This window comes from Salmo trutta, chromosome 21 (assembly GCF_901001165.1).
Source record: "Salmo trutta chromosome 21, fSalTru1.1, whole genome shotgun sequence".
NCBI classification, from domain to species: domain Eukaryota; kingdom Metazoa; phylum Chordata; class Actinopteri; order Salmoniformes; family Salmonidae; genus Salmo; species Salmo trutta.
The window spans coordinates 25238257-25250401 of record NC_042977.1 but is presented as its reverse complement, the minus strand read 5'-3'; the positions used below and the strand labels follow the sequence as shown (position 1 = coordinate 25250401).

General features: G+C 43.4%; 1 protein-coding gene across 1 annotated transcript in view; it reads left to right on the top strand.

Moving 5' to 3' along the window:
- LOC115157029 (XK-related protein 4) overlaps positions 1-11886 on the top strand; it is a 77136-nt gene extending 65250 nt beyond the window's left edge. Inside the window, exon 3 of the mRNA XM_029704892.1 lies at positions 7847-11886. Within this exon, the coding sequence (XP_029560752.1) occupies positions 7847-8805 (959 nt within the window). The 3' untranslated portion in view covers positions 8806-11886. The remainder of the gene's footprint in view (positions 1-7846) is intronic.
- The last annotated feature ends 259 nt before the right edge of the window (positions 11887-12145 follow it).

Genomic DNA, 12145 nt, shown 5'->3' with positions numbered 1-12145 from the left:
TAAAGTACAGATACGCCGAAAAAACTACTTATGTAGAACTTTTAAGTATTTTTACTTAAGTACTTTACACCACTGATCTTGTTCCATGTGCAGTGTACGTCACGCTTGGATAGGCTGCGTTTCCGCTGTCAAAATTCATGCCATAACCAACTGTGTTACCGCTAAAACCAGCTTTAGGTTGGCCTTAAATATCCCTGTCAGCGCTGCCTGAAATTAGCACTTTGGATCATGTTTTCAAGGACCCACCTCAAATATTTCCACCCTGCCCATCTGAGCGCAAGCGAGCTCATGTAAGACAGGTAAATTGCCGAACCTGGCGTTAGGGCTGGAAAATGCCAGTGTGCAAGTTTTTACATGACAAAATTGCAAACTAATGTGCGTTTGACACTAGTGCCGTCCTTAACGCCAGCCAGAAATAGAGCCCTCTATCTCTTCCTCTCTACCTCTCTCTCTCTTGCTCTCTCTCTCATATTCTCACTCACTCTCTCATTCGTTCTCATTAGATTTCCCTACCACTTTCTCTCTCTAAGTGAAGTTGCCATAGCTACTGTGGTTTTAGCCCACACTAGCAGTGAGCCAGACCTCATCAGTCGTCAGCCTTTTTCCTCTCTTACACTCTGTCAGAGTGACACACTTCCTTCCTGGGAAAAGGAATATTCTCCAGGAGGCCTATCTAACCAGCACCTGTAAGTGAACAATTCTTCAGCTTGACTGTATTTCTTGCAGCACTTTCCCTGAATTATATCTACTTTGTCCTCACTGCAATCGTAAGTACTATCCCAGGTGAAAAATAAGTGGTATTCAGCAATCCCTCTCGGTCCAAAGTCAAGGGTACATCACTGTTGGTTACCTATTGCTTGAATATCCAATCACATTTGACTTGGTGACTCTCATATTGGAAAAGAACAAGAGAAATTAGACATATTGTTTTAAAATCCTCCTCTTGCATCAACACACTGCACTATCACAGGGAGCTAACATGGAGAGCTTTATGAAATGCAAGTCAAGTCATACCTTGTGTTGATTTAAGAAACCATTTAACCCAGTGGCATATCACACACCATTCATTTGTCTGAAGTATTTAGATAAAACAATACATCCTATAATCTGATGAACTGGGCAATGTATTTAAAAACCCACCATGGTTGGGAAGAGCTTGCTTTCTCCTTTTCCAAATAATCTTGTGTTAATGGGTTTGATAAGGCTGCTTCAGGCCTGTCCCAGGCCCTCTCTGTGTGCTCTTCAAAACACTTGTCTTCATTCCTCTCTCTGCTAGATAAGTTCATAGAGGTAATGTCTTCTTCCTTACCACAACAGTATGTCTGACTCTCCCCTTGTTCTGGTTGTATTTTAGAAGGCCAATCCTGGCAGTGTTTTTTAAATCCCTGAGGTTAAGAAAAGTGTTATTTTGGTCATGCGGCCATGGCCACAGACATTCACCTCTCATTCACCCACTCACTCACTGACTTAAAGTATCACTGAGAGAGTTATCCAGAGAGTTAGTTATCCAGCTCTGTTGCTTGCAGTGAGAATATCATATGGTGCCATTTTATAAAAGCAGTGGCAAATCAGTGAAAGAAACTGTCAGCAACACAGTGACAATGCCAAAGGCACGAGTCTATGAGGAGAAAACCACTCACACTGAAAAATCTCAACTGTACAGTAAACCAGGAAGCAGACACTCATCAACGTTTTATTTCCACAATATCCATTTCCCAGTGCTGCCAACAGTAATGACCCTGCTGCTGCTGAAGCAGGTATTTCCACACAGGCTACATCTGAAATGTAAACCTATTCCCTACATAGTGCTTATACTATATAGTACCCTGTATAGTACTTTTGGCCAAAGCCTTTGCTGTCTGAAATGGCCCCTAATTCCCTTTAATATAGTGCACTAGTCTGTTTAAAGGTAGGGCACTACATAGGGAATAGGGTGCCATTTGGTACATTGCAGCCCCAGTGCTGCAGTGATGCTGCTGTGGTTTACGTAACCCTGCCCCTCCCTGGTCCCCAGCCGCCCCCTTTCCCAAATTACTGTAGCTTCTGTGAGAGGAGAGGAGCGGAGAGGAGAGGAGGGGAGGAGCGGAGAGGAGAGGAGAGGAGGAGCATTACATCACCAGTTAAATCACACTATCCAGTAGCCAGGCAGCACGCTGCTGGACTGTGGCAGCCTGGCAGATTCCTCTGGCTTCCCTCCCCTCCTCCTCCTCCTCGAGGTGTGTGTGTGTGTGTGTGTGCGTGTGCGTGTGCGTGTGTGCGTGTGTGCATGCGTGCGTGCGTGCGTGCGTGCATGCAGAGGAAGGGCTTTGCTTCCTTCCTCAGACACACACCCACACACTCACGTGCATGCACTCCAGAATAAGAATGGCATCCCCCTCCCAGTCCCCTGCCACTCCGGGCCTCAGCCTGTTAATCAGCCCACTCCACACAGTAGTCATTAAACCCTTTCATCACGCCCCAACACCTAATGGCCTGGCCTGCATCTAACTGGGTTAAAGACTGTTATTAATCAATGACAAACAAATACAAAACATGTAAATAGATAGGCCAATCAATATAGTAGATAGATACAGTTGATAAAAAGCATCTGCTTAAGGCATAGCTATATTATTGATAGGCATACAAACAGGAGACGGACAGTAGAAAAAAGTAGGAACATGACAGAACGTCATTGAGTTCTTCCACTTCTGTCTACGCAAAAACATGCTATCTAGAACCTAAAAGGGTTATTCAAAACTCGTTTTTCAAAGGGCTCTCCGATGGGGACAGCTGGTTCTAGTTAGCATTTTGTTGCGTAGATAGAACTGGAAGAACACAATGATTTTCTGTCATATTTCTACTGTATACATCACGCCATCCAGTTCTGACATCCTGGAAAAGAGAGAGTGGACGTCTCTCTCAACAAACTGACTGAGTTTGACTTTGAAGCGAAAATAATTAAAAAGCACAGGAGTCAGCCATATGTTAACGTCTGATTACAAAATGCAATTGACTGTAATGGTCCTGGGTGTTAAAGGCCAGGAACAGGGAGATAAGTAATGCATATACTGCAGTTACACTTAAGCTCATAGGGACTATTTGGGAGACATTACACAAAGGGTATCTACAGAAAGGGTAATTGGGTAACACTTTGCTGTACTGTAAGACTCCTTGAGTGAGGTGACAGGATTGACATTGGTTCCAGATACATATCCATCCACAAAGAGCCAAAGAGTTTTGAGTGAGGTTCTAAATAAGATATTGATGCTTTGATATGCACATACATTGAAGTTGTCCTATATTTTCTCTATCATCTAAACTCTTCATTTACATTTGAAAGGGTGTTTGGATGGCTTTCATTTTCAACTTTTGAAGCTGGATTTATTCATCCAGTTCCAGGATAATTAATTGATTTATGTATGAGGTTGTTGCTACATGGACAAAAATGTCCATAGCAGCCAGTCAAATCATAATCCAGGATCTAGATTAGACAGACAAGTATCCTGCCCACAACAGTCTTTGGTCTAGAGAATGTCAAGTATGGATTTTGTTTTGTGCCCCATCATCAAAGCCATCTCTGGTAAAAGTAAAACGGAGATATCCGGGACAGCTCTACCACCAGACAGAGCACAGCTTGTTGCCAGATGTCTTTGTGGGTAATTCACAGTAGTAACTCTTTGTTATAAGAGGAGTCAAGGGAGCTGCGTTGCAATAAAAAGTAATCATCTCCATTTTAAATATGGTCTGATCTATTATAACCTTTAAAGTCACAATATGCTCACAGGTTGATCAAGAACTAGTCCACCCAGCCAGGCCGCTAGACTATTGGATAAACTGGGGTCATGCGGCACAGCTCGACCAGTATTCATTTCCCAGTTTGCTTCACTCTCTCTTTGCTCTTGAGGATGTAATAAAACAATGGAGCAAGTGTCTTTTCTGAGCGGACTCTGGCTCACTTTATGGGAAAGAGTAAGTAGCTGTTATGCCCTGTAATAACGACTGTTCCTCACTTTTAATTTACACATGATTGAATAGCATGGTTTATTATTAAGCTTCCCCCCAAAAATGGCGAGTGGCCGGATGGTGACGTCCCATTCTGCTACTCATTGTGTTAATAGGAAACCGTCTTCATTATGTATCAACTAACCGCACCATTGTATATTCACCGTTCCCTGTATTGTGGGCGGATCTTTTTATTACATTTTTTTATTTAACTTTATTTAACCAGGTAGGCCAGTTGAGAACAAGTTCTCATTTACGACTGGGACCTGGCCAAGATAAAGCAAAGCAGTGCGACAAAAACAACAATACAGAGTTACACATGTGATATACAACAGTACAGTCAATAACACAATAGAAAATCTGTATACAGTGTGTGCAAATGAAGTAAGGAGCTAAGGCAATAAATAGGCCATAGTGGCGAAGTAATTACAATTTAGCAATTAACACTGGAGTGATAGATGTGCAAATGAGGATGTTCAAGTAGAAATACTGGTGTGCAAAGAGCAGAAATAAACAAAAAACAAATATGGGGATGAGGTAGGTAGTAGGTTGGATGGATGGGCTATTTACAGATGGGCTGTGTACAGCTGCAGCGATCGGTTAGCTGCTCAGATAGCTGTTGTTTAGTTAGTGAGGGAGATATAAGTCTCCAACTTCAGTGATTTTTGCAATTCGTTCCAGTCATTGGCAGCAGAGAGCTCTATAGGGCTCTGGTCAAAAGTAGTGTACTATATAAGGCAGGTATTCAACTCTTAACCTACGAGGTCCGGAGCCTGCTTGTTTTCTGTTCTACATGATAATTCATTGCACACACCTTGGTGTCCCAGGTCAAAATCAGTCCCTGATTAGAGGGGAACAATGAAAGAACACAGTGGAACTGGCTTTCAGGTCCAGAGTTGAGTTGGAGGGCTATAGGGAATAGGGTACCATTTTGGATGTATCCCAGGATATTCATGGGGTCCTCCTCCATGTGATTAAAGAGTAGTATGAACTTGAATGGCTGCCAATGAACCTCTTATTGCTCCTACTTTCAGTGTTTACAGTCAGATTGTAGTCTGAAGAGTTCCCATTGAATCCCTAGGGCAGGGGTAGGCAACCCTCGTCCTGGTGTGCTGCAGGCACTTCATGCTTTTGATTTAACCGACCTGGAAGACTAGGCGTGTTGAACTTAGGCACTGAACTGATCAATTAGCTCAGTTGGTCAGGTGTGGTGCCAAGTTGGAACAAAATCCTGCAGTACCTGCGGTTACAGAGGAATAATAAACAGTAGATATATTCAATAGGATTTAACAAAGATAGTAAAATGCAGTCAATTCAGTCTGTCCACTTGTGCTCTTTGCCTCTTGCACTTGTCAGTCAGACCAAAGTATTGTGTGTGTGTGCGTAGAGACATCTTGGGGAGGTCGCGCGTGCTCATGCGTGCGTGCGTGCGTGCGTGTGTAGGCTGTTGTCTCCCTCTGGTATCGAGGCCAGGAGATGGTCTCCTCTCACTCTTGATAGAGGACAATCACTCCAGCACCATGAGTACTTGGCACTGGAACCATGGCACCCAGCTCCTCAGAGAAACCCAGTGTCAAACCCAGTGTCATACAGCCAGGGAGCCCTGGACCTCTGCCATCACCACAGCCATCTTTACTGGATTGTACTGAGTCCAAAGCAACAATACAGTCCCTCAGTTCAGTTATTTCAGAGCTAAACACCACCAGTGGGCCTTGTGAATTGCTGTATTTTACAGGCAGCTTGGAAAAGAATGGGTTTCATATTGAGCTAATTGCGCTGCAGAGAGTCACTGAGTGGAGGAATATATAATGTTATGCAGTTCCTCCTGAAGGGTTGTTTGTCTCCCAAATGTGCTTGTGTTTGTGTTTTGGTGCAAAAAAAAACGTTTGTTTGGCTCCCGGTTCTGTTTGGTGTTGCGTGGCTCTTTGAAAAGTCACGCCATCCATGTTCTTCTTTAAATACTTCCTGGAAATATATTTTTTCTTCACACATTTCTTGTGAATAATCCTTTTGAGACATTATACGTACCGGTACAGTATCTATTAAAGAGTCATCACATCATGGCAGACTTACAGGAAGGAAAAACTCCACACATTACTCCCATGTAGGTTTTTTTTTGTAATATTTTTTTTATTTAACTCTATTTAACCAGGTAGGCAAGTTGAGAACAAGTTCTCATTTACAACTGCGACCTGGCCAAGATAATTCAAAGCAGTGCGACAAAAACAACAACACAGAGTTACACATGGATAAACAAACGAACAGTCAATAACACAATAGAAAAAATCTATATACAGTGTGTGCAAATGTAGTAAGAGTAGGGAGGTAAGGCAAAAAATAGGCCATAGTGGCAAAAAAAATACAATTTAGCAAATTCACACTGGAGTGATAGATGTGCAGATGATAATGTGCAAGTAGAAATACTGGGGTGCAAAGAGCAAAAATAAATAACAATATGGGGATGAGGTAGTTGGGTGGGCTATTTACAGATGGGCTGTGTACAGGTCCAGTGATCGGTAAGCTGCTCTGACAGCTGATGCTTAAAGTTTGTGAGGGACATATAAGTCTCCAGCTTCAGTGATTTTTGCAATTCGTTCCAGTCATTGGCAGCAGAGAACTGGAAGGAAAGGCAGCTAAAGGGGGAGTTGGCTTTGGGGATGACCAGTAAAATATACCTGCTGGAGCGCATGCTACGGGTGGGTGTTGCTATGGTGACCAGAGATAAGGCGGGGCTTTACCTAGCAAAGACTTATAGATGACCTGGGGCCAGTGGGTCTGGCGACGAGTATGAAGTGAGGGCCAGCCAAGGAGAGCATACAGGTCGCAGTGGTAGGTAGTATATGGGGCTTTGGTGACAAAACGGATGGCACTGTGATAGACTGCATCCAATTTGCTGAGTAGAGTGTTGGAGGTTATTTTGTAAATGACATCGCCGAAGTCCAGGATCGGTAGGATAGTCAGTTTTACGAGGATATGTTTAGCAGCATGAGTGAAGGAGGCTTTGTTGCGAAATAGGAAGCCGATTCTAGATTTTATTTTGTATTGGAGATGCTTAATGTGAGTCTGGAAGGAGAGTGTAGAGTCTAACCAGACACCTAGGTATTTGTAGTTGTCCACATATTCTAACACAGAACCGTCCAGAGCAGTGATGCTAGTCGGGCGGGTGGGTGCGGGCAACGATCGGTTGAAAAGCATGCATTTAGTTTTACTAGCATTTAAGAGCAGTTGGAGGCCACAGAAGGAATGTTGTATGGCAGAAGAAGGGCCAGAAGTATACAGAATGGTGTCGTCTGTGTAGAGGTGGATCAGAGAATCACCAGCAGCAAGAGCGACATCATTGATATATACTAAGAAAAGAGTCGGCCCGAGAATTGAACCCTGTGGCACCCCCATAGAGACTGCCAGAGGTCCGGACACCAGGCCCTCCTATTTACCACACTGAACTCTATCTGAGAAGTAGTTGGTGAACCAGGTGAGGCAGTCATTTGAGAGACCAAGGCTGTTGAGTCTGCCAATAAGAATGCGGTGATTGACAGAGTCGAAAGCCTTGGCCAGGTCGATAAAGACGGCTGTACAGTACTGTCTTTTATCGATGGCGGTTATGATATCATTTAGGACCTTGAGCGTGGTTGAGGTGCACCCATGACCAGCTCGGAAACCAGATTGCATAGCGGAGAAGGTACGGTGGAATTCGAAATGGTCGGTTATCTGTTTGTTAACTTGGCTTTCAAAGACTTTAGAAAGGCAGGGCAGGATGGATATAGGTCTATAACAGTTTGGGTTACCACACTCTCTGATTATGTTATAACTGTGAATGTGACTGCGAATCTCATGAGTTTTTTTTGTCCTTTCTGTGTCTCCGTAGGAATGACAGCGGCTGCCTCCCTGGTGTCTCTGGCCTGGGCCTTGGCATCCTATCAGAAAGCCCTACGAGACTCCCGGGATGATAAGAAGCCAATCAGCTACCTGGCCGTCATCATCCAGTTCTGCTGGCACTTCTTCACCATTGCCGCCCGTGTCATCACCTTCGCCCTGTTCGCCTCCGTGTTCCAGCTCTACTTTGGTATCTTCATCGTCCTCCACTGGTGCATTATGACCTTCTGGATAGTCCACTGTGAGACCGAGTTCTGCATCACCAAGTGGGAGGAGATTGTCTTCGACATGGTCGTGGGGATCATCTACATCTTCAGTTGGTTTAATGTGAAGGAGGGTCGTACTCGGTGTAGGCTCTTCATCTACTACTTTGTTATCCTGCTGGAGAACACTGCTCTGAGTGCCCTGTGGTACCTGTACCGCGTCCCTCAGAGCACCGACGCCTTTGCCGTCCCTGCCCTCTGTGTCATCTTCAGCAGCTTCCTCACCGGCATCGTCTTCATGCTCATGTACTACGCCTTCTTTCACCCCAACGGGCCCCGATTTGGACGCTCACCCAGCCTCGTGCTGGACGACCCCACGGCTGCCTTCACGCTGCCCGCCGAGGGGGCCACCAACTCGCTGAGGTCCAACCGTGGTGCGCCTCTCATCTCGGGGGACGGCACCATTGGCAGGGACGGCAAATACACAGAGAGGGACGGCTGCATGCCCGTATTTCAGGTGAGACCCACCGTCCCCTCCACGCCGTCCTCCCGTGCCCCACGCATCGAGGAGACGGTCATCAAAATAGACCTGTGTCGGAACCGCTATCCGGCCTGGGAGAGGCACGTATTGGACAGGAGTATACGCAAGGCCATCCTGGCCATCGACTGCTCCCCTACGCCGCCCAGACTCCAGTACAAAGATGACACTACAGTTCAGGAGCGCCTGGAGTACGAGACCACGTTGTAGCCCTACACTGCTGCCTGGATGTTGGATGCCTGGATGTTGGATGCCTGGATGTTGGATCCTTGGAAATGCAAAACCGTAACAAAGGATGACCATCAACTCGGATTTACAGCAGGACTGTGGCAATAATAAGTTATTAGCTCTCTGTCTCACTCTACATACTAGCATTGAACCATGATGTTGATTGTCATGGGCAAGAATAGACACAATTTATTAGTTGATGTGACGGAGGGATATATTCATGTTTTCTAAACAGAGTTCATCTTTTTGGGTTTATTTGGTTGATGTTGTTGTTATTGTATCTAAAAAAATGTAGCCCAATAGTCTACCATAATAAAAGCAGTGTTCTAATGAATGATATCATGCCCCTTCATAACAGATCCTTATGAAGGTTCGTAACAGGTTATAACAGGTTATTAATGTTTACCTACGATATCTCATATTTAGATTAATTTCTATTACCAACATCTTAGACCTGCAAATATGTAGTTTACATTTATAGGATACAAGTAATATCCCTGATATAGTGGACGTGTTGATTAACAAAAATAAGGGGAAAAAAGGTCAGTTAATGGTCCTGATTCATATTTAGAATGATTCCAGTTATTTCTAATTCAAAGAAAACAGGTGACAAAGTAGTACACGATGTAATTAGCGACATGAGTAGGGCGTTGTGTCTGTCATACTTTACATGTGTACTGGTCCATGAGTTCTGATCTGATTTCATCAGCCATGTTGTCCTAGTGCCAAAAGGTCTGAAACTACTGGATGTTGTGGCTATGACTGCCAGTAACTGCTATTTACTTTGAAGAAGCTTAGTACTGTACCTGGTAATCATGCTGTTTATATGCTAAATAAAACCGGAATGTTCGTGTATTGTGGAGAGACTGAAGGATAAACCTCATCTTTGTTCTCGCCTGGATAAAAGGCGGCATGCCAAGAAAACCTTCCTGGCAGCTCCTATTTACAGTCCAGCCTCGTCCAGCTGTGGTCTGGGCTGCCATGCGTCCATATGGCTGATAAGGATCAGTCTGCTGGGCCATATAGTGCTGTTCTGTACGAAGAGGAGGAGAGGATAAGAGACAAACGAGCAGCCACTTCAGCCAAACTACTCTCATAACTGAAGCACCTGCAGGATCTACTGTCATCATAGATGCCGCATTCTTTTTTACATTTTACCTAACTGATGTAAAAGTGTATTGCCATCCGTGTGTGTGGGAGGGAAGTGTGTGTGTGTGTGTGTGTATGCGTGCGCGCTCATGCGTGCTTGTAAGAGAGGAAAAGCATGGCGCAGGATGGTATGTGTAGATGCTACAATCAGTGGTCAGTTTGTCTGCAGCTATATATTGTAGTGCAATGAACTAGAGACATGCACTTCAGCACTATGGTGTGAAGGCTGCTGTAGCCTATACTCAACACAAGATCAGTACCAATTCTAGGGTGTATACCACTATCATGGTAGCTGTCAACATCCAACATCAATGGTGTCAAGATGGTCTTTTGAGCAGGAAACAACAAGTATTTCACCTTTTATGCTCTGACTTAAGCCCCAGGCACTATGACTGTGGATGTGATATCTAAAAGTATCTTCAAATATCTTGCAAAGGTGTCTTCACAAAAAGAAAGTGTGTAGCTTCTCTTTCAGTTCTAGGTCACAAGCGTTTCTTTTTTATGTCTTGTTCGTTTGAACTATGGAGAGAAGAGGGTGACAAGGAGGAGGGAAAAAAACAAGCACAAAACTTCTGTGGAATTAATCAGAGCACATTGAGGGAAGGAAACCATGATTTTCAATGTGAGAGTGAGAAAAGGCCATTGATCAGTCCAGAAAGATGTGTCTGTTGTTTTCGACTAGAGCTCGATTTTAAATCTCTACTGAATGGTTCAGATTTATTTTTGTTGAATTGTTTTTGTTGAAATGTCTTATTTGAATTATTCATATCCGTTCGTATGTGGGAAATTCTTGGTTTAATTTGCTTTCACATCGTTTGCCTTGTTGTTGCGACATCACACAAATTGTCTTAGTTATGTCTGTTCCCTTCTGTTCTGTGGTATGTTTTACTCAACTCCATTAAATATTCAGAAGTGAATGCCGCTACACATTCAAGAGACTCTCTAAAAACGTTTTGGGGGTAAAATCATGTCCACAGCTCTGTTTACTTCTTCTGAGTTGAATTCAGTGTGGATGAGCAGAAATGGTGCAACACGTTTTATTACAACTTATCTTTTCAGTTTCTCTCATTAACCCAGGGCTGTCATGTGCATCCAGCCCGCGAGCCCCTTCAATCCTGTTTGAGTGTATATATATTTTTTTATTAATACATTTTTTTGAATTATTTCTGAGGAAACACGATCTCAATCGACATTGAAATGGCAACAACAACAACAAATATGAAACTGTAGAAATGATAATGAACTTACATTTATAGTCTCTTTATGCTGCTCTACACCGAATTCAACTCCAAGAAAACAGAGCTGTGGACATGATTTTACCCAGTGCTTCTGCATGTATTACAAAAGAAAAACTTTTTGGAGAGTCTCTTGAACGTGTAGCGGCATTCACTTCTGAATATTTAATGGAGTTGAGTAAAACATACCACAGAACAGCCACCGAAATGAAAAGCTAGACAGTCAGGGAGCATAAAAAATTCCAAAAGCGATGGATAGAGGGCAATTTTCAGCAAACTTTGACGGCGAGGAAATATAACCAATTTTAAGTGTGGCTCTCCGGACCTTGGTGAAGACTGAATGCAGCCTGTGGGGCAAAATGAGTTTAACACCCCTGCATTAACCTGTCTGTGTTTTAAGGTTAATTTAAAATAAGCAGATTTCTATTTATTTACAATGAAGACAGAAACCAAACGGCACAGGGAGAAATCAAGAAAGCACAGGCTTAGAAATGAGCAAATTATCATGAATGGCACAACACTGGTGCTTTTGTTCTATTTTATCTTGGGATCACTTATTTAGGTCTGCTATTGATGATACACTTAAAGAGGTCAAATGATTTGCTCATTATTAACTAGTGAATCATTGAAGGTCACTTGGCCTGGTTCCATCTCCTCATCAATAAAACATGTAGTAAATTATTCTCTCAATGTCACCTTGCATGTCTTTAGCTTGTGTTGCTTTCCTTTAGTCAATCTGATCCATGTTAACATGAGATTTTATCATGTTTTGTTCATATACCATTATTTGCTTTCAACTGCTATTTTCATTTTCAGTGGGAGTCCCAGTGTTGATGATTTATTGGGGTCATGGCCACAAATAGACAACGCGAGTCTTGTTTTTCAGAAGAGGGGTGTGTCTGACTGTGTCCTCATACAGTGATATCCTCATAGGTTTC